The sequence below is a fragment of the Arvicanthis niloticus genome, chromosome 12, assembly GCF_011762505.2.
Source record: "Arvicanthis niloticus isolate mArvNil1 chromosome 12, mArvNil1.pat.X, whole genome shotgun sequence".
Taxonomy (NCBI): domain Eukaryota; kingdom Metazoa; phylum Chordata; class Mammalia; order Rodentia; family Muridae; genus Arvicanthis; species Arvicanthis niloticus.
The window spans coordinates 48,142,146-48,167,952 of record NC_047669.1 but is presented as its reverse complement, the minus strand read 5'-3'; the positions used below and the strand labels follow the sequence as shown (position 1 = coordinate 48,167,952).

The window sequence follows — 25,807 nt, the reverse complement described above, 5'->3', positions numbered from 1 at the left end:
AAAAAGTTGTCCGTGTGTTAAGGATTCTAACGGCAGATTGATTGGAACATCCTGCTCAGAGTTGACATATTTAAAGCCAGGGTCAGAATGATCTTAGGTCAATTTTAATTCTTTTAATATTCATTTATCGCCTTCCTCCGTGCCTCACCTTAGACAGATCTAACCTTTAGATAAGCACTTTGGAATCTATCAACTTTCCAGACCAGTAGGTAAGAATATAACAAGAAGACATCCCAAGCCTGTCGTGTAACCTGTGCTTGGCTGTGCTCTGCCTGCCTGATGGCCAGCAAAGTCTTTGAAAATGTCTTGCTTTCCTTTGTGACTATGAAGTTCCTGCAGCCATGTTATCCAGGGCTGTTCATATCCACATCCTAGGCCACACTCATTTATACTGGGTTCCATACAAACCATTTTATTATTCTTTTTTGAGGTGAGAGCTATCTTCTGTGTCCACAGTAAAACCGAATTGTCTTAGACTTGTTGTGAAAACAGAAAGGGATTATTTTAAAAGCAGAAGCCAAGATTATTAATACAGTTTTTTTTTTTTTTTAAATTTTGTCTGGGTTTTACTACATAGCTTAGAAAAGCCTTAAGTTTGCCATGAACTCCATGCAGACCTTGGTGTAATTACTCCTGTCTACAGCAGGTTAATGTAGTCCACCAGACTTTGATCTCATAGCACTCCAGCTTCTGCCTGCTGAGCATCAGAAAAACAGGCATGGGCTACAATGGTAACTTAGGAAAACTTCTTTAAAATGATTTTGTGAGAGGCTAAAATAATATAATTTTTAAGAAAATTAAAAGGTTAGTTTTAGGTTAAGATAAATATATATTATATATATAATATATATGTTATATACATAATGTTATATATATAACATATATATTGATCTTATATATATTTATGTATGTATATGTATATATATAAATGTGTGTATATATACATAAATGTGTATATATATGTATATGCATATATGTGTATATATACATATATATATACACACACACACATATATATATATGTATATATATTTTGAATCTGAGGCTTGACATGTGTGAAACAAGAACTCTTGCACTGAATGAGATTCCCAACTTGAATATTCACAAGTCTCAATATCTCCTTATAAATATACAGCTAAGGAAAACCACCCTAGCTTCCCATGGGAGAAATATATATGTATACACACACACACACATATATAATGTATATATGTATATATATATATATATGACCATCTTTTTACTTTTGATTTAAATTATGAAGTACTTAGAGTATTCACAATTCTTTCACTCTTATTTTTCTTTCTTTCTTTCTTTCTTTCTTTCTTTCTTTCTTTCTTTCTTTCTTTCCGATGGTATTTGAACTTGAGGCTTAACACATGTGACACAAGAACTCTTGCACTGACTGACATCCTCAACTCAAATATTCTCAAGTTTCAGTATTTCCTTATAAATATACAGCTACGAAAAAACACCCTAGCTTCCCAAGAACAAAATGCTCAAACAATCAATTTATGAAACATTATGAAGAAGATGTTTTAATAATTTGACTTTCTTCTGTATAAGGTGACATGGGTAGCTTTTATGGAAATAATAATCTATTGTAATGGGGTTGGTAAATTGGCTCTGCAGTGAGAACACATATTGGTCTTAAAGAGGACCTGAGTCTGATTCTCACCACTAATATGGGGCAGCTTGTAACTATGTATAACTCTGGCTCATGGGGATCCAATGCTTACTTGTAGCCTTCAAGCACACTTGCACTCACATCTATTCATGTGCACACACACATGAGCATGTGTGTACACACACTCAATTAAAACTAAACAAATCTTTAAAAATTAGCTATTGATCATTCATGCATTATTAAATGTTTGGCCCAACATTCTGCGTATTTACATTTGCTTTGTAAAACATTTCTATATGTATAATTGTATTTATTTCACTGGTGAAGAGGCAGTCTTAAATAATTTACACAAGGTATAACATTAGAAAATACCAAAGCTCGACTCTGTTTTCACTGCCTGACCTAGATTTTCTAAGACTGCACCAGAAACATGACTGACCTAGGTTGTTGGCTAATTTCTTGCCTGAACTGGGCTGCATATGGTGGTGTTATATTTTCTAATATAAAGAAACCTGGACACAGTCAATTGTCACATAGCACAATGACTTAAAACATATTTTCATGAGATTTCCATATAATATAACTCAACTTCTTATTTTACTTTAATTTCTTTGATAATTGACCTTTCAGTTGGGTTTCCAAGCAGAAAAAAAAGTGTGTGCTTTAAGAAAATGCTGAGTACTTCAAATACTTCTGGCTTAGGGAATATGAGAAAATAATATATAATTTTTTAAGTCCAACAATGATTTTTCAAATCTAGTGAATGATTTTGAATTTTCTTCCCTTTCTTACATACATTCAATACTCTGGCTAGATAAAGGTTTGAAGATATATTAGTCTGCACCAGGGACTTCGTAAACATGCTGTTTATATTAAGTGTTTTGTGTTTGACTGTTCTGTATGAGCATCTGTGTTTTACCTCAAACACTTAAAATTGCTGGCATAGCAATTTTGATAGACCCAGAAGTGTGGGAATGTGTGTGTGTTTGTGTGTGTGTATCAACGAACTTGAGTGTAAAGTAGAAGAAAGTTTTAGAATAGAGTTTGAAAATGGAGTGCAAATTGAGAAAAGTACAGAGATCTGGGTGAAAGAGCAAGGTTAGGAAGAGGAGGGGAAGGCTTTGGAAGGTATGTTGGACATGACTAAAAACAGATGCTGGCAGCAGGCTGAGAGAGTGCAGAGAGGATGGCAGTTCTGAAGGTTATTTATCACTCAGAATAAAGAAACAGAAATCAGACAGCCTTAAGTCCAAGGGGAAAGAAAAAAGGCGGGAAAACAATCCTTATCCTGTATGGGAAATAACAAGCCTGAAGTCAAATCTGGTTGAAAGTAGATTGCACAACCAGGACAGGGTTCCTCACGAAATAGGGCTGAAGATGGGGCTACTGGAGAGCAACAGAAAGAACAGAGGGTTTGTTGTTGTTGTTGTTGCATAAACATGACTGAGCCTTTCTTATGTCATTCTGATAAGAATGCCTTCCTTTCCCATCATGGAATATCCATTATCAAAAACAATGCACTTCTGTCTCAGGTTGGTAAGTCTCTGCAGAATCTTACCAGTCCTTGGCTTGCCAGCCTGTTAAATTAATAACTCTGTCTGATGTGGAGAGCTTTTAGGGCTGCCTGGCAGGAGTTTGACATTGGGTAAGGACAAGGAAATGGGCTTCTTGGAAAGAATTTGACATTGGCCAAGGACAAAGAAATGGGCTGCAAGTAGGAATCTGACATTAGGTTAGAACAAAGAAGTAATTTCAGGCAGGAATCTAAATCTCAGGCTAGAACAAAGAAGTAGACTTCAAGCATGAAGATGACTTTGGGCTAGGACAAGGGAGTAGGCTCAGATATTTTGGTCATCCTGATAAGCCCTTAGAAATAATGATCACGGTAGTGATCACAGGACTCTGTTTACTGCCTGACTTGTTCTTTGACTATTGCTTGTTCCTTGACTATTTGCATTTATTGTATTGCTAGTTCCTCAACCTAGAACTGACCTTAATACTTGCATGAAATTAAAATGGGATAAAAGCAAAAAGGAGAAGGGATGGGATAGGGAGTTTATGGGGGCATAAATGAGGAAAGGGGATAACATCTAAAATGTAAATAAATAAAATATCCAATAAAATTGATTTAAAAACAAAACAAAAAACAAAAAACCCTAGTAGCCATTATATATATATATATATATATATATATATATATATATATATATATGCGCAAAGGATATATAAGTTAAAAAATAAAATGCCCTGACAGAACAGTGTGAGACAAAGAAAAGAAAAAAAGAAAAGACTCACAAGCTGAAGGCTGAATTAGTGCCAGCTGAGGGATGGATGCATTTTGATATTGTATCATTGCTCATTACCCAGTTTTCTGTGAGAAGAAATGTGGTCGTGGGACCGAAAATTATGAAAGGCACACATGATTGTATGATTAAAATTGGTGACATTTGTGATATTAGTGATCTAAGTAGACCTCTGTACTTCTCTCCTACTTTTTTATTGTATTTACAGTATAGTGCTAAGGGAGAATGCTTAGTAAAATCAGTTTTGAAGCATTATTGGTAGACTTTCAGTTGGGAATATTGTAAGGCAGTCTCATAGATCTTTCAATTTTTATATTTCAATGTAGTAGCTATTAGCTGGGCACTGGGGCATATGGTGGGAAGGAATCTTAGCTCATAGGCAGCTGAGGCAAGATGATTCCCAGAACACAGTAGTTTCTCTCTAACATTAATACATACTGTTACTAACATTAATAAATAATAATAATCTGTAAGGAAGATAACTAAAATTAGATTTAGTTCTGCTCATAATTTAATGTTTTTCCTGGAATAGTTTGTATAAATATTAAACAAAAACCAACACTGAGCTTAAAAAATATTTTAAATCATGAATCAAGGATTCAAAATAATTTTTTAAAATGGCAAACCTTATGAAATGATTTACACTAGTGAAAATTTAGTCACTAGCACTAATATTAGCTTATTTTAAAAAGCAATCAAGGCCTTTCTTTATGATCAGCAAAGGCTATCCAATGTTTAAATTACATAAATTGCAGAAAATGGGTGTGTTACCTGTCATTATGATAACATTTGTGTTTGTTATCAACACAAGAAAATGGGCATCCTACATTTGAAAAGGCATACTAATATTGTTAGCTATTTATCAAATATGATATTTTAAATCCTAATATTTCATTCTTATCTGTAAAAGATTAAAATTTGGCCATTGCCATGTACATTGATCTGAAAATGTTCTGTATATACATTAGTTAGTTCAGTGCATTTGGAAGAAAACCGGCGTTACAGAAGTCTAATCTTTTTAGATTCAGACAGTTGGGGGTATTCTGTTAAGTGGAAAACATGAATCAAATAAAATGAAAGCAATGTGTAACCTACCAAATTATCCTTTGCAGGCTCACTTCATGATTTTGTATAAGCAAAATATCTTGAATCAGACATGCGGTGTAATCAACAAGTCTGAAAATGTGCCATGGTTTTCTGAGGCTCTTCTCTTTGTTTGCACAGCTGCTTTCCTGAGAACTGTGTTTCATATAACTTTGAAAGTATTGTCGCTGTTCATGTATACATAGGGACCATATCTAGGAAGACAGCGTTTGGCAGCAATCTTTGCTCTACAGAAACTTGATGCTTCATTTCATTATCACTGATAAAGTCAATGTTTGTGAGTCACTCATTCAGTATCCTACTACACTGTGACTTTATAAACAAGGAAAGAACCGTTTGTAAGTTTTTTTTGTTATCTCTGTCAACTTGACACAAGCGCCAATTGAGAAAATGCCTCTGTAAGATTCACCTGCAGGCAAGCCCGTGGGTCACTTTTTTAAATTAGTGATTGATCTGGTAGGACCCAGGCCATTGTGCATGTTGTACCTAGAAAGGTGGTCCTGTGGTGTATAAAATGTCAGGCCCAGCAAGCCAGGAGAAGCAAGTTGGTAAATACTCCTTTCTGTATTCTGCTCCAGGTCCTGACCCCAGGCTCCCATTCTGCTTGAGTTCTTGCTCTTATGTCATGGATGATGGGCTATGATGTGGTTCTGTAAACTGAAATAAAACCTTTCTTTTCCATGTTGCTTTTGTCTATGGTATTTTATCACAGCAATAGAAAGCTAATTAATGACAAATGATTTCTGCAAAATTTTACCCAGATACTTTAGTGTATATTACTCCAGATTAAAATGACTTTCAATCATTTGTTAGAAGCAGACTATAAAGCAATCAAATCACTATATCTCAAATCTTCATCCCAATGGATTACTGAACCCACATTGAGAAGCCAAAATGTAAAGTTGGTGAGTAGGTAGCTGACTACATGATTGATTGTAAGCATATGCATTTTTGAGTAAAGTGCATTGAAGTCAATTATACAGTACTAACATGAATGTTCCAAAAGTTTAACAATAGCAAAACTTATTTTAAATAATGTGTATGCATGTGTTGTGTGTGTTTCTTTCTGTATGTTTGCGTGCGCGCGTGTGTTTGTGTGTGTGTGTGTGTGTTCAGGAGTGCTGGTGCCTGTGGACTCAGTGGCATCTGATTCTCCTGAGGACAAAGTTATAGACAGCTATGCACAGCTTAATGTGGGTGTTATGAACAGAACTCCTGCCCCCTTTCCAAGAGTAGTGCATGTTCTTAGTTGCTGAGCAGTCTCTGCAGCTCAATAAATTAATGTCTAAAGTGAGAAATCAAATGTGTGATGAATCTGAGGTATCTCTGGCAATATACCTATTACATCATTTAATGTCATGAAAGTCAAGTGGACGACATCATACTACACAGTACCAAGAATTGTTGCATAAAGCACCTAGGTTCATATTTGAAACAGTTGTACATTGTAAATTGCAGTGTTAATTATTTTGCAAAGGCTTTGCTCTTAGGGAAACAACATGGTGTAATTATAGGAAACAAAAGCTTAATATTTTCTAATGTCTGTCTTTACTCAGCACATAAATATTAAATTAGTGGCAGTTTAAAAAAGTCAAACCTTCTTCATCCAAACATTAAATTTTCCTTATATTTCCTTATTTGTTTGCTTCCACCCTATACCTAATAGTGTATTTAAATACTCTCATGTTTTATTTTTATGCCCTTTTCAATTAAATTAATTTGTTTTTAAATGGCTTCATTATAAGGATCTCTGTTTTCTCAAATCCTGCTTTTGTTTTCCTCAGGATATTTTCTTTATGCCCTTGTTGCCTCTTTTATTATAACCATAATCTTATTCTGTCTTCTCAGTTCCTGACTCTTTCTTCTCATTTGTTTACTATTTTCACACTTACTCTAGATAACTTTTAAGTTCAACATGCATTATACATAGTATTGTCATTTTCAGGTTCATTATTTGTTAGCTATTAGTAGTTTGCAATGGATTTTAAGTATACATTGTATTTCATGTGGTTTGATGTTGCTTCTTGCAGAACAGTTCCTTTCCTCTTTGATGAATGGTGCTGGAGGTTGGAAAGATAAGAGAAGGATGCTGAATGATAATATTTCCCTCTCCTGTCAAGTTCAGAACAAATATTGAAATCAACACATGCACACATAATAGCACAAAAACACAAGAAACATGGGGGAAAAAACCCAAGGCAGTAACACTCCTTCAAAAACTCACAATGTTCAACTACTGAACTCAAAGATATAAAATGCTAGGACAGTTCACAAGTTTTTTGATATAATGATCAGTGCCCTGAAAGATGAAAGGGATAATAATGTATGTTCAATATATGCCCAGAGAAGGAAGTCAGCAATACACAGAAAAAAAATGCGTAAAGTATGTGAGAAAAAGACAGTAATATTGAAGAAAAATTTAACAAAGACTTGAGAATCTTAAACAAAGCCAACTAGAAATTTAGAAGATGGAAAACTGAATCTCATGAAAAACACAGTGAAAAGCACCAACAGCAGACTTGATCAAGCTGAAGAAAGACTATCAGGACTAGAGAACAAGGTTGAAGAAATACTACTGGAATATCAACTAGAACAAAGAAGAGCATGTCCACCAGTTTAATAACTAAGGATTACAACTGAGGAGAAGATTTGAGAGAAAACCCAAAGTTGTGGAGACTCTATCAGCAAAAATGATAGCTGAAAATTCCCCAAATTTAGAGAAAGAAATAAACACTCAGACACACGAGGCATATTTAGAAATTAAAACAAGCATGATCGGGAAAGAACTACTCTGCATCATCTTATTGTCAATGTGGCGAGCATACAAAGCAATGGTTAACATTAAGATTTGTGAGGGGGGAAGCATGGACTCATGCACAAAGAAAAACACATTAGAATATCATTAATCTTCTCCTTAGAAACCCTCAAAAACAAAAATGGAAAGAATTCTGCATTTCAAGAGCTGAAAGTGAAAACAAGAACAGTATCCACCATCACCAGAACAGCTACCCCAGATCTGTGAACCAAGAATCCTTTATGCAGTCAACTGTCTGCATAAAGTCAATTATTCATCATGAAAATGATAAATAAATAAGGACATGTCAAGATAAGAAAATTTAAGAACAATAACCAAGCACTACAGAAGATACTTGAAGGAATAGTGAGAGAAAGACACAAGAAAAAGACAGTTTCAACCATTAGAGTTTAAGAAAGAATAAATTTCATGAAAGAACAGATGAACAAAGAAAGATTAAGAGGAAATATTCCAGATCAAACAAACAGTGTATCTGTTAGTCTCTCACACGAGCAGGGAGTAAGACCAGTAATAATTCATCTGTGAGGGTTAATCTTAAATGTTAACTTGATGAAATCTCAAATTACTTGGGAGATGGGCCCCTGAGCATTCCAGTATGTGATTATTTCTATTCGTCTTTATTTAGTTAATGTGGGAAGACCTATTCACCGTGGGTTGTCATAATCTCCGGATTGAGTTCCTAAATGCTATGGAGGAGACACGTGTTGAATTGAACCTCATTGTTCTGTTTCTTGAATATGGGTGCAATGAGAACTGCTGCCCCATGTAGCTGGATCCTGATGCTGTGACCTTCCAAAAATATTGTACTACAACATTAAACTGCGAGAGAAATTATATTTCTCTTTATATTGCTTTTATAACACAAGATATTATACCACAGTCGCCACAGTTGTAACTATGATAGAAACTAGGTTTAAGAAATGGGGCCATTTTGTGTATGTGTGTGTGTGTGTGGGGGGGTGATAAAACTGAGTATGAGGTTCCTAGCTCTGGGGAATTGATTAACAGAGTAGCTTGTTTAGCAAGGGAAATGTCAATAAAAGGATAGCATTCAGGGTGGGGTTGAGCAAACAGCTGTAATAGTTACAGAGATCAGTAGCATGGAAGAGAAACCTCAGGTAATTCTTGAGACAATTGGAAAGGTGTCCTTAAAGAAAAACATTACCCATCTGAGATTGTATCTTATGCAATGTTTATCTGAAAGCCAAAAGCCTGAATTGAAGAGGTTCCCAGTTCACAAAGCAACTGCTGAAGAACATGTTCTCCAAGGGTTAGCACACGGAAATAGATACAGCCGTGGAGTGGTGGAGGTAGGTCACCCTTGAGATGGCAGTACAGCTTGGTATAGTATTCGACGTAATAAAGGAGGTCTATGACAAATCCGTAGTCAACATTATGATAATAAGGTAAACCTTAAAGCATTTCTTCTATAATGTGTGATAAGACAGAAGTGCGCATTCTCTGTACTCCTTTGCAATTTGTACTGCTCAGACTCTGTCAATACAAGAGAAAGAAAAGGAATGTGAGTAAACAGAAGCCATATTGTTCTTGTCTGCAGGAAGCATGGTTTCAAATTTGAAAAACCATCAGGGCTCTACTAAGAAACTGTTAAGACTAATTAACACTTTTCAGTAGATTAGCACGATACAAAGCAGACATGCAGAAGCTGAGAGATTTTTCTAAATGTCAATAATTTGCAAGAATGGAACCAGGAGAAAAATTCCATTTACAAAACTCTTGTTTTTTTGAATGGTTTGTTGATTATGCAACTAATCTTTGTATATTTACTTTGCATGCCCTAACTTCACATAGTTTACTTTTATATTTCTCTGATGTTCTAGGATGGTCTTTAGGGTTTTCATTGTAGGGAATTATGTCATTTATCAAAACAAGAAAGTAACTGAGACATCACTATTGACAGAATGTCACAGAACTTTGTGAAGGTTTTAGTGAATGTCAGATTACTGGTCTAATAGCCCATCCAGGATATCATAGCACACTTATTTAGTCTCTATGCTTGAATCTCTCAAATATGTGACAATGGTTTCTTGTGCACATCCCGTGACTTTAACTGGCTTAATGTATATTATAGAAAATATTTATGGAATAATGACTTCTCTTGTTCTTTCTCATAAAGATTGCATTTGTACAGCACTAGAAATGGTATTATCATTTTTGTTTTTTAACTATATTATTTTAAAATGAAAATGTATATTATTACTCTTCCCATCCATTCCTCTTACCTCCTCCATGTATGCTCCCAATTCCCCCTCAAATACATGCAGTCCTTTTCTTTTTGTTATTACATGTATATACAAATACATAACTAACTAACTAACTAACTAACTAACTAACTACAACCTACTGAGTTTCTTTGTGTTGCATGTACACGTATAATTTTCTGGCTGAGAATTGGAATTGGAAAAACAATTAGGTGCTCATTGCTGAGAATCACTAATTCTCCCTCTCAGTAGTCTTTCACTGCCTCAAGTTTTGTCTCAAGGGGGAGTCCTATGAGAGTTTCTTCTTACCCATTACCCTGTATTTTGGTCTTGTCATTGCTGTTTAGCAGCCACATCTTCTTGGATGCAGCTATCCTATTATTTCTAGGAGATATGATTTCCCAGAAGACTTCCTGGTCCTCTGTCTCTCACACCTTCCATGATGTTCCTTGAAATGTAGATGCAGAAGTTGTAGGGTAGATGAATATGTTTGTCGTAGAATGCCTCAATCAGTTACTCTTTGTGTTTTGGCAACTTGTGTTGGTTTTATAATGATCTCCATGTGCTGCAATGAGAAATAATCCCTAGCACCTCTGTGCACTGCTCCCAAGATGTGGCATCTTAAACCTCTGCTCTAAGACCCAGTGGTAAGAGGACTTTGTAACTGTCCTCTGTGTGTGGTCCTGGATCCGGTGACTGTGGGATTTTCACTATCAATCTCCAGGTCACACATGACCACTTGTCAGTGCTAGCTACCATCAGGAACACTCAAGTACTTTCTGAACTTCCACCAGTGCCATACTTCTGGCCTGTGACAGAGATGAAGGATTTCATCCATCTGTGTTGGATGTACATTATACTCTCAAAGTTCTGGAAGCATCCTAACCACAACCAGAGAAGATTTCCCAGTAAAACCCTGCAGCATTTTTTTGACCAATTGTTCCCTGGCTGTTGAGATGATGGTTTAACCTTTATATTAGCAAGGCATTATGAGTAATGTTTGTGTGAATAAACTGAACATATTAGAATAATAAATTTGTCTGGATATTTTATTTGCAAAGCACTCACTGACAATATTCTCTTCAGAAATTGTGCCTGAACTGGAAACCAGCTAACTACCCAGAGCTAATGAAACCACATGTTTTAGTGAAAAACCTACAGCTGGATCATCACTAAACCTGTATAACTCATAAAACAGTCTTAATGTTTATCCTTATACCTGCAGATAAATGTAGTTCTCATTAAAAAAATTTCTCTTTGTAACAGATAGAGCCATCAGTGAAAATCACCACCAATCAGAATGCAGAACTGTGGAACCCAGTTCCAACTGATACATCTACAGCACAAATCCTGTGCCTAAGACTCAGAGATGATTGTGGAAGAGGGGTCTGAAGGACTGTAATAACCAGAGGAATATGAACTTGCTGTGATTGTTCCTAGAAAGGTCAAAAGCTTCATCCACGTAGTCTCAACAACATGGCTGCATAAATATGACCTGAACAGTGATTACTCTAACACACAGGCTAACACACAATGGTGGGGGGGAGCTCCCAAGGCCTCAACCCTAGTAAAGACATAATAGGGTTTCTGCAAGTGGGATAAATAGTCTTCTCAAGGGAAGAACATAACATTGGCATCCAATACCAAATGGTCAGCCCTGCATCTACGACTAATAATATCACACAAACATACAGCACACACACTCATACACACACCACATTCATATATAGACACACACACACACACACACACACACCGAACACAATAACCATGCAGGTATACACATGTGCACGCTTGTATGCATTCAACAACATGCTAAAGAGAAAGAAACCATGACTTTGAAAGATAGAAAGAAGGGGTATATAGGAGGGTTTGGAGGAAATAAAGAAAATGGAAAATGCCAATGTTATATGAAAACTGAAAACACAAAAAGATAATTTAAAAAATTAAGGTGGGCTGGGGAGGTGGTTCAGTGATTATGAGCACTGACTTCTAAAGGACTCAGATTCAATTTCCAGCACCAGTTCTGAGAAATCTAAAGCCATCTTCTGGCCTGTACGCACCACTTGTGAATTGTAATATTAATATTTCCCCTTATTTGTTTTACCATTGTCATACTTAAATGTATTGATTGTACATTGTTTTCAAAAAACAAATTAAGAACTGTTCTATATTTATCTTACTTTGAAGAACATTTATATTATACTTAATGGTGAAACATTTGAATCAACCCAAGAATAAAAGCATTAGAACAGAGAAAATATTTGACTTAATGGTTTTATATTGGTGTTCATTTTCTGCACTAACTGTAGCTTTACCATGAGTCCTAGCTTTTCTCAATATTTGTAATACTTCTATAGCTATTGCAAGATATGCTTTTGAAATATAAATGACATTTGCTGAGTAATTCTGAAAGTAAAAACATTCAGAAATGGTACTTTCTATGTTTTTTTTTTTCCTTTAGATTCTTCTTGCTCATTCCAGTTGTTTTGAATTCCTTTATTCTTGATGATAGGCTAGCAGGATCTCTACGTTGCATTCTTCCTCTCCCTTTCTCTCTCTCTCACTCTCTCTTTGTATGTGTGTGGGTTGGGGGTGGAGGGGTGAGGTCCCTGGCATCTGTGAGCCAGATCTTTGTCTGTTCTTTAAAGTTTCACCTTCCAGTGCAATACTCTCTCAGATGTGTCTTTTCTAATTAGCCTCAAGTCATCTACTTTTACACTTTTTATTTTAGTGAAGGGATCTACAAGAACGCACATATTATAAGTGTTAGAACCCAATTATCACCAAATGAACTCGTTCATCCCATCAGGACCCAGGTCCACAGGCAGTACAGCACCACCTCTCAGACATACCTTGTGCTTTCTCCTAATCCTCACCCCACAAAGCACACTCATTTTAGTGACATGGTCAAGGTCACCAGCTTTTGTAGTTTCCTACATCAAATCATGAAACATTTAGCACTTATATGTGATGTTTTTCACTTAATATTTTCCATGTGAGACTCATGTATGCAGCTGCATTCATGCTATATTTTCTATAAATTTTCATTGTTTGTTATTTTTGAATGAGTATACATTATTTATATTGTCTACTATTGATCAGCACTAGATTCTGGTTTGTGGTTTCTATGAAAATACTCAAAGGATGTCTTGTTCCATGCACATATGTCTGCTGTAATGTTCTTTGTAGTGGAAATTCTCTCTTTTATAATAACACTAATAACAGATCCAACTAGAAAACTTATCAAACAGAATTATCTGTGCCAATTTAGCAGTACATGAGCATTCTATTTAATATACATTCTCTGAAGGTATTGAAGCCTTCAGTTTTCATTTTGTCTATCAAATTCTGGTATTTACTGATATATTGCTCTGTTGTTTAAATGGGCATTTGTTTGATTCTGAGGGTCTGAACTCGAAACTTAACCACTCCTTGTCAGACATTGAAAGTTTGTACAACCCACAAGTGAGAATCAGAAGTGTCTGTTCAGAGAGACTTTATTCTTTTACATCTGGTGAAGGAAAATGGAAAAGGGTTCATTTACGGGCAAATGATTTATAGAAGTAAATATAATCACATTAATCTGCCTGAGATGTACCTATACAAAAAACAGAAATGGTGAGACCGGGAAACTAAGATATGAAAGAGGCAAAAATCAATCAATGTTGATAATTAATTAGCTTCATAAAGGGAAATTATCCTCTATCACTACAAGGATTCTAAAATAAATGGTTATGTTTTAGAACTACAATAAAAGAAATGAGAAAATAATTTCCCTAGGAAGAGAATTGAATTAATTGAGTTTTATTTGTTTGTGTTTGAATTATCACTGGCACCTTTATTTTTATTTTTCATTTATTTTTATTTTTTATTATTTATTTATTTATTTATTTTGGCTTTTTGAGACCGTGTTTCTCTGAGTAGCCCTGGCTGTCGTGGAATTCACTCTGTAGACCAGGCTGGCCTTGAACTCAGAAATCTACCTGCCTCTGTCTCCCAAGTGCTGAAATTAAAGGCATGTGCCACCACTGCCAGGCTGGCTCACTGGCACTTTTAGATGGAGAAGTTTGATACTTCGTTTGACACCATTGACATAGAAGAGCTAATCAGAGCTAGTATTAGGAAGACTGATATTGAATCAATAAATACTATTGATCACAATGACCAAATATTTAAAAGCAATTGCACTAGGATTCTCATATGTTTCAAATAATTGTAAGTAGAGTGAGAATGAGTCTATCAAACTACATTGACAAAAGGGACCATCTATAGCAATAATTTAATTGTTTAATCATTACTTGAATAAGTTGATATATGTGAAGAATACATTGTTTTCATCATATATTAGATTGGTAGTAGAGAGGTAGAAAAAATAATAACTTCAGATCTCATATCTTAATATGAATTTCCTTAAGTTAGGAATGAGTGTCTACATTCTATAAAGTGACTTCTATAGTTTCTTTTCAAATCCTAAACAATAATTGATGAACTTACTCAGGGATTATATGAGAAGAGAAATGGTAGTTACCTTAGTTACTTTTCTATTGCTCTGAGAAAGCACTATTATCAAGGCAACTTCTAAAGCAGTTTATTGAGGCTTACATTTTTAAAGGGTGAGTCCATGACCATTGCAGAGGGGACCATGGCAGTAGGTGGGCAAGGATGGTACAGAAATAGTAGCTGAGAGCTCAGAGCTCATCCACAAGCAAGAGGGAGAAAGCTAGCTAGCTGGAAATGGCATGAGCTTTTAAAACCTCAAAATGATATACCAAAATGATAAGATCATACTTCCTAATTGTTCCCAAGCATTTATCAACTGCAGGCCAAGCATCCAAATTGATGAGCATTTGAGTCCTATTTTCACTTAAATCACCACAGTGATGTAACTGACGGTGTTGTGGTGAGATGCAAATAATGAATAACATAAGGACCTAAAGAGAAATAAGAGAATTGGGCAGAAGGACTGAATTTCATGAAGCCAGTAGATTTAGAAGGGAACAGCGCATGATTACAGTGCTGAAGTGGGGACAAACAGAAATGAGACTAAATATAAGACTTTTAACTCGATGTTTAGATTCTTAGATCTAACTAAAAAAATGTGACAGTAATAATAGAATCTACCTTTAAAGCCAACGTTTTCAAATTTGTTTTTTACCTTTCTTAAAGATGCTATTATTGGCATAAGAAGTTATTAATTCATTTTTGTAGGAATAAAATAAGTGATGAAGTATAAGTAATTTTTTTTTAATTTTTTTGAACATTTAAGATTCTTAGAACTGTTAGAATTTCATATGTATTACTTTAGTCTTTAGCTCAGGAAACTAAAAGTATCTATTTTATAGATATGTAATGGGTTTAGAAAAGGTAATTCAAAAGATGTGTGAGATGGCTGGGGTACACATTCTGTGTATAGTCTTATAAACCTTTTGTTCTAATCACTACAAGTTAGTAAAAGTATATCCTGTGGGGACATCTTCTAAATTCTCTACAATTTTGTTAACAGGAATTATTTCTTCAAGAGAGACAGAGAGAGAAAACCCCTGAACTCTTGGAAATTAAATGGAAGACAGAGAAAAGCTTAAATGGTAACATTGTAACATTGCCCCTCCAGTTTCATTTACAGCTTAATTGTGACACATTCTACAACATTTGCCACTAACACAACATAACAACCTAGAAATTAGAACTGCTAGTGTTTATTTAAGTGGCAATTGTCCATGGATTCTTGTTCTAAAGACTGTTACTAAAACATCCTGTAAGCCAATTGCTTCTCCAAAGATCCCTGCCTCATCACAAGATGGTGCCATTAGGCTATAATGATAAACACTTTTCGTATGTACAAGACTGTCAGCAGCAGGCTACAAACAATTCGCCTATACATCATTACACAGTTGATAAACTAAACCAACCTTACAGCCAACCCGTGTGCAAAGAACAATCCCAAAATACAGTCACGGTGTCCCCAGTAAGCTCTAACAAGAAGGCCCAGAGCTTCTCTTCATTTTCTCCTCTGAACTCTGCAGTGACTGAAGGCTACCACAGGGCTATGAAATCATCATCGTCATCATTATACTCCAAGTGCTCACCAACAGCTTCAAAAGACTCCCTCTTGAAATGTTCGTCACATCCCTCTTGGAAATCCTTGGACTCGTCTTGGTCTCACCACAAATCTCAGGCCTCTACAGCTAGCTTCACTAGTACTTCATCTATGGAACCTAGCAAAACAAGTCCGAGATCAAGGTTACCCCTCCCGAAGACACAGACATCATCAAGTTTTGACCTTAGCTGGAAATCATCTTCATTGGAGTCTACTCAAAGAACCTCAACATCATCTCCACCTTCCCTCCAACATCACGAAGCACCTTCTCTAAATATCATCTGGACTACACCTTCTTTGGAATCTAGCCAAAGTGAACATAACTCACAATTATGTAAATCTAAGCCACAGAAGGATTCCTCATTAGACCGCCTTTGGTCATCTTTATTAGAATCCAGTCAAAAAACGTTGAGCTCACCATCATTCACCAACAAATTTCAAAGAAACAGCTTTCCTCCAACTTCATCTTCTCTTGAATCCAACAGAGTGGCTCAGAATTCATCATTACTCGACGGTAAGACTCTGAAAATTCCTGTATCAAACTCTAATAACAATGTTTGTAGTTTACCATTGTCCCAAACAAAATCGAGAAAATCAGCTCCATCATCACATTCTTTCATGCCATCTCGGAGTTTATCAACGTGCCCGCCCAAACCTAAAATAATGACTAGATGTGATCCTAGCACCCGGGTCGTCAACGCAACTGTTTGCCACCCCAAGGTCCAGAATACAGGTTCACTCAGTGACAAACAAAGACTTCGTCAGCTATCATCAGTTCATCCTAAACCAAATATGTCAGGCCAAAGAATATCAAGTCCTAAGCCCTGTATCAAGAGCAAAAGTGCTTCAGTTCAGTGTTCCAGACTGCTGAATAAATGTAGCTTTGATAAAAGTGTGAAGTCACAGCCAGAGAATGAAATCCTATGGTCCTTAGATTACAGTCATCCCTGCATTATTAAAGGTGGTAGTGTTCCTGTTGATGTTGTAAATAAAATTGTCAATTCCATCCCCAAGTCTACAATCCAGAAGGATCTCTCTAGGCAAATTCTCTTTCGAAGAATGAGAGGAAAGCCAAATCCTCGTCCTGGTCCCCGCCTTTCATCAACATATTCTGTTTGTTTAGAATGTGCTTCCGCTATAAAATCTCATTGTAACCATCTTTCAGGAAAGAGAGATCCCCGATGCGCAACACTCTTTGTCATACCAACACCCGAGAGTGGCAACGATGGAAAAGCAGATGTGAAAATAATCCTTATCCTTTCTCTACCAGAGACGCCTTCCTCTTCCTGTTTCCAACTTCCTATGAAAGACAGTCAATCTGAAAATAATTTAGAAGCCATCGATGATAATCTGGAAGTATTAGAGAAGATAACACAGTTTTTCCCTGCATCCGAATCTGATTTTATCCAGGGGCTCAAGACAAAGCGAAAGTGTTTGGCTGTATCCTCCGAGAGCAAAGATATAAGCCAGGAGCCCCAGTCTATTGACTGGCTGCTGTACGTTAAAAACAGTAATGGTCCTCAGTCCCAAACCCAGGTCCAAGGCCCATCCTCCTCCTCTTCTTCCTCCTGTTCCTCCATTTCCTCCTCTTCCTCCTCTTCATCTACTGGACATCCCTCTCTATCCACTCCTTGCATAGATCCCACTCCTGCGCCTGTTACAGGCTATGTTCTAGCAAAGGTGAGAAGTTACCACCGGTTACCTCCAGGGACCTCCTGGCTTGAATTCATAAGGGGTTCAAATTCTGACACCACCAAACTAAGACAACCACCATCAGTCAAAACCAAGCCTGTGAGGTCTCATAACTCGAAATCCTTGAAAAAGGGGAGAAGGGATACCAGCACACTGCTCAGATATTTCCAAACAAAGTTTCAAAATGAGAAATCTTGATTAAATCAACTTTCCATCTCTTTGAAACCAATGATTTTTCAAGTTCTTTGACACTAATGCCTGTTTCTCTTACCATGCTTGCTTAAATTCTTGCTAAAAAATTATGATTCTGTATATTAGATGATGAAGCATCTACTCAAGGAGAAAGATTATTTTTAGAATGTATTTGTTAGTTGGAAGATAAACTTGTATCTTTTAAAAGCTGAACCCTGAATTCTACATTTTTTTTTTTTTTTTTTTGAGACAGGGCTTCTCTGTATAGCCCTGGCTGTCCTAGAACTCACTCTGTAGACCAGGTTGACCTCAAACTCAGAAATCTGCCTGTCTCTGCCTCCCAAGTGCTGGGATTAAAGGCGTGCACCACACTGCCCTGCGAATGCTACATTTTTAACAGAATTTCTTGCTCATTGCAGAAACTGTGTAAATGCTAATGAATAGTTTATGGTCAAATATCAGAAATATTTGTCCCACTTGGTACTGAATGTTATGTGGTTATTCTCCTTTATAAGCTATATTAATAGCAGTATTATTTTTTGTTATTTATTTATTTACATTTCAAATGTTTTCCCCCTTCCCAGTTTTCCCTCCACAAATCCCCTATACCCTCTCCCTGCCACTGCCTCTATGAAGGTGCTCCCCCACTTGCCCACCCACTCCTTCCTCAGCGCCCTAGCATTACCCTACTCTAGGTCATGGAGCCTCCACAGGACCAAGGGGCTCCCCTCCCAGTGATATCTGACAAGGCAATTCTCTGCTAACAGTATTCTTGGGTCAATATATGCAAATCTGTTTTTCTAGCTCTCAGGAAAGTTCAGATCTCACTTCATAGGTGAAAACGTACACATAAGGAATCAGTTCTGTTATTAACTTGCAGACTTTTCAGACATGAGTTGTAATGTCGCTTGCTTATTACTTTCATTTATACAGCCATTGTGTTGATAAAAAGAATGTCTAAAAAATATGCTTCATTTCCAGGATCTACCAATAGATTGCCTGTAGCCCCAAGGTTGATGATCAGTACCTATGATAAGATTTAGTAATTTACAAACCTGCTTCTCCAGCCCAAGACATCTCAAACTCAACAAGACCTAGACATAATTCTTCATTTTTACAATGATAATTTCCATCTTTACCTAGTCACGTGGGACTGTTTTCACTACCTGTCTCTTATTTAGGTCACTAACTGTGTAGAATTATTGTTGCTAGGGTCTGTTGCTCCCCCATTTTACTATCATAGTTTATCCTAGATATGATCATAGCTATTTGTCACACACATAACCTGGAAACATGAGCTTTTAGTTCTGAATCTGAATTTGAGATATACAAAATTGATAATTCTCCATTGCCTGTAATTTAAATCAGTCATTGTCTTTTATTTTATGGGTATTTAAATTCCCAGATGAAGCATGATAATTTTTTTTCTAAAAATTTTAATAATCCTCATCACTATTTATTATTATTATTATTATTATTATTATTATTATTATTATTAATGTGTACGTGTTTGTGTGTGTACCATAGCACTCATAAATAGAGATCACAAGACAATTTTCTGGAATCAGTTCTCTGTTTCCCCCTTTATGTGGGTTCCAGAAATCAAACTCATGTCAGTATGCTTGCATAGTAAACTGCATTTACTACTTGTATTAATTACTGCTCCATTGCTGTGAAGAGGTCCTGTGACCAAGGAAACTCTTATAAAGAAATCATTTAATTGTAGGGCTTATAGTTTTAGAGGCTTAAGAGAGAGAGAGAGAGAGAGAGAGAGAGAGAGAGAGAGAGAGAGAGAGAGAGAGAGAGAGAGACTGTGCACAGTGCCTACCCCCCAGTGAAGGCAGTGCCAACCTTCTCTAACAAGGCCACATGTCCTCCACAAGGTCACATACCCTAATCCTGCCTAAATAGTTGTTTTAACTTGGGGCCAAGCATTCAAATGTATGAGTCTATGTGGGTCATTTTTGTTCAAAGCATCTCAGGACTGGAGCCACCTCACCAGCTCAAATCACAATGCGTTCCCAAAACTGATTTCTTTTCTCTTGCCTCCGCTCAGTTGCTTCACACACACTGATTTTTTTTTTTTTCAATGCATAAATTATAGTAAGGGCTTTATCCCATCACGTTTTTTAAATTCACAGCCTTCTTGTCTGGAAAGTTCTTCTGTTTGTGCCTTTTTATCCAAAAAGTGTCTGCTTTTCCTTGGCGTCTTCTGGGAAACTTTCTCTTGCTTAGTGTGCAAAGATTGGCTTTCCTATGAACATAAAACGCTATGCTCTCTCATCGGGGTGCTCTCAATTATTACAATACATTGCAATGGGTTTTTTGTTGTTGTTGTTGTTCCTATTTCTTTTGACTCTCCAGATTAAAAATTCTTGTTGGGAAGTGTCTGATTTCTCTTTGTTGTTTTTAAAACTTATCTTTGGAGTAAAGTACCCTAAAATATATGTAAATGTTGAGGTCATGGTATTGAAGCTCTTTATGTAAAAAAAAAAAAAAACAAAACAAAACCCAAACTCTAAAGTAATGCTTCATTGGTCTGACGCATTCTAATACAGTTAACCATAAATTTGTTCTTTTTTACTTTTTATCTTAATAAAGATATGGATAAAATGATACTATTGATATGTTAATGTATACAAGGCTTTCTGTAACCTTTTCAGAGAACTATAACACAAGCTCTTTTCATCTCAAACTTTTGGTGATAACACATCTTTTTTTTTTTTTTAATTGTTTCTATGATATCTTCTCAGCTTAAACAGAATTTCATGAGGGGACAATCCTGCCAGTGACGGAAAGATAAAACTATTTTTTCTCAGCTTTTTTGTAGAGAAGAGACAATATTTAAAGGAAGTAGTATTTACAACTTAGTCGTTAAAGAAGAAGGTTATTTGAAAAGTGACCGAAACACATCAGTAATATCTAATAGTGAAGGGCAGGGCAGTAGAAAACAGATTCTATGGGTTCACAGTTGATCACGCTAGTTCATGCAACACAGTATGAAATGCCAGGGAGATAATTTGGCAGTTATAGAAAACCCTAATAATGATTGCTTCTCTATTGTCTTATTTCTTAAGTTGTTCTTAAGAAAAAAAAACATGAGCTAGGCCTATGACATATACCTGTAAACACAGCACTCAGGAGATGGAATCGCAAAGATTTCAGGTTTCAGCCAACCTGGGCTACATTGTGATGCCCTGTCTCCATGATACATACATGCACACCAAAAATTATTGTGAATTATGTAGAATGTTTTAAACTATAACAATTACTATTTGCTTAAAATAGGAATTTGTAAATACTCTAGGTGTTTATAGAAGATACAAAATGGATCATATAACTGATGTTTCCTAGCAAAAGTACTTTAAAAAATTAACATTTTAGTTAAGGTTTTAACCCCTAAGTAATAGGGGTACCTAGTACAGAACATAGAGCCATGAACATGAATAGTGGCCCTGACCCCAGTCTGGAAGAAGAAAATGAAACAGAATAAATATAGCTAAACAATTATGTCTAAAGTTTTGAAAAGCAATTCTCAGCCAAGTGATAACATTGAACAGAAGACACATTAGTATAGAATCTCCCAGTAATAGGGAGCCTCAATTGCCTTCTTCAGATTGTCCTGTGAGAATGTCTGTGAGACCTTTTCATCTTTAAAATATATATATATATATAAAATTTTATGCGTCTTAGTGTTTTTCTTGCATGCATGTATGGAAGTATACCGAATGCATGTCTGGGACCTGAAATGGCTAGATGATGAATCTGGTTCCCCTGAAATGAGTTACCGATGGTTCTGTGCTGCCATTTGTCTGCTGGCATATAAAATGAGGTTCTCTGCAAGAGCAGAAAGTGCTCGTAATTGATGAGCTAGCTAGACAGCTACTATGGTGGCATTTTATTGATTGATTGCTATCGGAGGTTCCAGCTAACTGTACAAGGTGCCATTCCTAGGCAAGTAGACTAGATTATCTATCTATCTATCTATCTATCTATCTATCTATCTATCTATCTATCTATCATCTGTCTGTCCATCTGTCTGTCTGTCTATCTCTATGGGTCAACTTGACCAAACAAGTCAGAAAGCAGTGTTTCTTTGCTGTCCTGTCTTTAACTGCTACCTTTGAGTTCCTTTGATCCACTTGCCCAAGAAAGAGAGTCATCTTGAACACAGCTGTTCAAATTAGGGAAAACATTAGAGAAACTCTGGCACCATCTTGCTGTTCCTCTTGTTAAATTATTTTTAAAAATTTAATCTAAACAAATTTCTAGCTAGTGTCTTTGGAATGCTGTATATATACACAGTTTTTAAAATCACCATGTTGGTTAACTTTGCCGATGACCCCATTCCTTGTGGTCTGCTTGCTCCCAGTTTGTTGTGTGCTGGTGCTACTGTTTAGTTTTTCATCTCTCTTATCACTACATTGGTCTCTCCAGTCTCTGAAAATCTCGAGAATCGTCTGAGGTTTCCTCTCACAGCATCTTGTTCAGCCATGTAAATTTCCTTTGCCTCTGTCTCCCATTCAACGTTTACCTGAACTCTTAACATTTTTCAGTTACTTGTCATTACTTTCAAATGTCCACATAAGCAAGATACATCTATGAGCTGTTGTACCGACATATTTTTGTTTCTTTTCTATGCCTCATGTACTATATACAAGACCATTTATTAATCTTGTTACATACTTTTGAAATGGAATATTTATCAGGCTTTTATTTGACTTGACATTACATTGAAATGCGTACAAACCACCATCATTCCAGGCACAGCCAGCACAGTTCTTCCTTCCTCTGTGGAGAAATTAGATATTCTAGTTGGGGTACATTCCTTGTGCCCTGCCCAGTTCTTTCCCGCTTACTTTTTAAGGAAGAGTAGTTCCCCAGTTTCCAGTCCCCAGTTCTGATCCATTTTTTTTCAACAGAAGCTTTCTGTATGTGTGTACTTAGCGAACTGGCCAGAGCACACACAGTATGTAGGTGTATTGATTTTTTTATTCTGTTTGACATATCCATTGGGTCTAAGAGTTAGGGCACATTTTCATGGGATCTGACCACTCAGGTACTGGTTTGGTATGTGTTTCTTGCAGTTTCTGGGATGAAATATTTGAAGGGTTTGCCTGGGATTTGTTTGTCTTAGGAAATACTCTTCTTTCCCTAATTCTTCAACCCCACAGTTTCAAGAGAAAAAAAAAACAGGCAGCTAGGACCCACTTTGTTTAATGAACCACAGGCATTTTCTAAAAGGAGTAATTCCTATTTATAGTATACCCTTAGAGAAGATAATAATAATAATAATAATAATAATAATAATAATAATAAATTAACTATTTATATATAGTTATAATAGTTATATATAATAATAGTTATTATTATTATTATTATTATTATTATTATTATACTAGATTTATGAATTTCTAATGCATGGATCACCACTGAATATGAAATATGCCATACCACTTTCTGGGCACAAATTGGTAATATTTTATAATACTTTTTAAGAGTGTAAGGCGATAGCTTAAGAAGCAGCAGTTGAAAACCTGGCATGTAATTCTTCAAGAATAAATAGCATATGCAACAGCAAGTACAGTCAAGAAGGCAGGTCATAGAAACTTCCTGGGAAACTCAGATTTTCTTTCTTTTATCTTTGGCCTTAAAGACCTATAGTTTAAAATCCTTAGGTAAATCTGAGTGCAGGGTTCTTCAGAGACTGTGCCAGATCTGTCCATTGTGACCCTAAACCCTTTATAGCATGTTTTTAAAGAGCTGCTTTGATAATTGATGCTTCTGAGACTGTAGAAATGCCCTATCTAAAGTCAGTTTCAGGTAGGCTTCCCCCCTTTATTTTCTGTATGCGCTGTAGCCACCTTAGAGCACTAAGTTTCATCAATGGCTTTAATTGAAACACAAGAAGATGAAGTCGTAAACGTTAAAAGGAAGATTTTTTAGCTGCCTTTTAATTTGGAAATGGTTATAAAATTCATTTCATTGGCTTTTCAATTATTTGGGAAACTTTAGGTGAATATAAATGAGTAGGAACGATAACTGAAGGGCAGGATGGAGAAAGTGGGATATCCAGAGGATCAAGAAAAACACATGGGCGCGCTGCCTGAGTGCCAGTCCCTGCCACCAACTGGTGGCCTGGGTCCCTGCCTTCAGCCCTCTTTTCAGGGTCTCTATGAAGCTTTGTTTCTCTGACACGTAGAATAGCTTAGTTTCTCCAAAATAAAAATTTAGTTTGATCTTCAGTTAGCGCTAGTTTTATCTGTTCCTTTTCTTATGCTCTTCCACTCTTTCTTTCTTCTGTTCTACCACTATCTATGGGTAGATCGTTTTTGTCAAGTAGAGCCACCAGAATAAAACCCAAACATATTCTTTTGGCTTTTTTTCTTTTTTAGGAGCAAATTCATACCTTTATCTTTGTCCTAATTTAATATCAAACTGCTACGATTGCAGTACATGCCAACAGCTGCTGCTGTACAGTGTCCTTTCTCCCTCAGTAGTGTCAATTAATCAATGAATTGCCCATACAAAATTTTGGACCTGGCTTTCACAGCTGCCTGCCTGCCTGCCTGTCTGTCTGTCTGTCTGTCTGTCTGTCTGTCTGTGTCTCTGTCTCTCTCTTTGTATGTGTGTGTGTGTGCTGTTTGGGTACATACTTGATAAGGGTCATGTTCTATGGCCAATGGACAACTTGCAGGAGTTAGTTGTCTTTTTCTATCATGTGCTTTCCAGGGGTTGAATTTAGGAGATGATGCTTGGTGACAGGTGCCTTCATACATAAAGCCATCCCACTTGCAGAAAAACAATTTTTCGTCAAGAGATCGAGCAATGACAGAATACAAAATCTTTCTATTGCTATAATAAATCATCTTATTTGAAACTTGAGTCACATATTTTCTGAGAAAGTCTACTAAATATTTAGGGTTTACTATTTCCTCAGATCTCATCCAAATAGACAAAAACTTTTATCATGGACTTATGATGATCTTTTTTCATTTGTTAAAAATGAGTTGCAACAAGAAGGTATAGAGACTGTAGCTTTGTAGCTTCTATTTAGATGCATGGTGAATGCTTTGAGCAGTTACGTAGAAAACTCAGATTTGTTAGGTAAAAAGCCATGCATGCTAAATGTTAAAATATCTGTGCTCAGATTTTAGGTAATTATATTAAATGTCATGTATACAGTTGTTAAAGATCACTCAGTCTGTGTGTGTGAGAACTAAAAACTCTCGTCAATTTATAAAACCTGTTAAAAGTCAGGACAATGAACATAGTGTCCCTGGTTCTTCCCCAATGCTCATCAGTTGAGATATGTGCAAATGTTATAGAGGTGATTCTTTTATTTAAACTGTTATCTCAAGTTATTATTTTATTGAACAGAAAGAAATTTATGCCAAACGTTCAACATTCAAAACTGGAAAATGGCCATGTGTGAGATTTGCATTTTTTTCAGTTATATAACAATAGGTATGAATATGTGAAATCTATAGCAAGGAAAAGCTTATTTATGACCCAGTGAGACAGGCTAAATTTATGTTGGAATGAAAGTGTGTTGTAAATTAAATCGATAATAATGATTACACATTTCTTCAACACGACTCACATGCAATATTTTTACTTTAATGGACAACATTATGTAAATTGGCCTCAAAATCTACAAGACAACTATTTAAAGAACACTAATCCTTGGTCATACAGAGTCACTGGATACATTTAACTCATGGAATAGTTTTGAGAGTAATGAGATTGTGT

General features: G+C 36.1%; 1 protein-coding gene across 1 annotated transcript in view; it reads left to right on the top strand.

Moving 5' to 3' along the window:
* Positions 1–18,090, top strand: part of Csnk2a2ip (casein kinase 2 subunit alpha' interacting protein) — a 102,131-nt gene extending 84,041 nt beyond the window's left edge. The window contains exon 3 of the mRNA XM_034515655.2: positions 15,578–18,090. Coding sequence (XP_034371546.1) covers positions 15,872–18,061 — 2,190 coding nt within the window. The 5' untranslated portion in view covers positions 15,578–15,871 and the 3' untranslated portion in view covers positions 18,062–18,090. The remainder of the gene's footprint in view (positions 1–15,577) is intronic.
* The last annotated feature ends 7,717 nt before the right edge of the window (positions 18,091–25,807 follow it).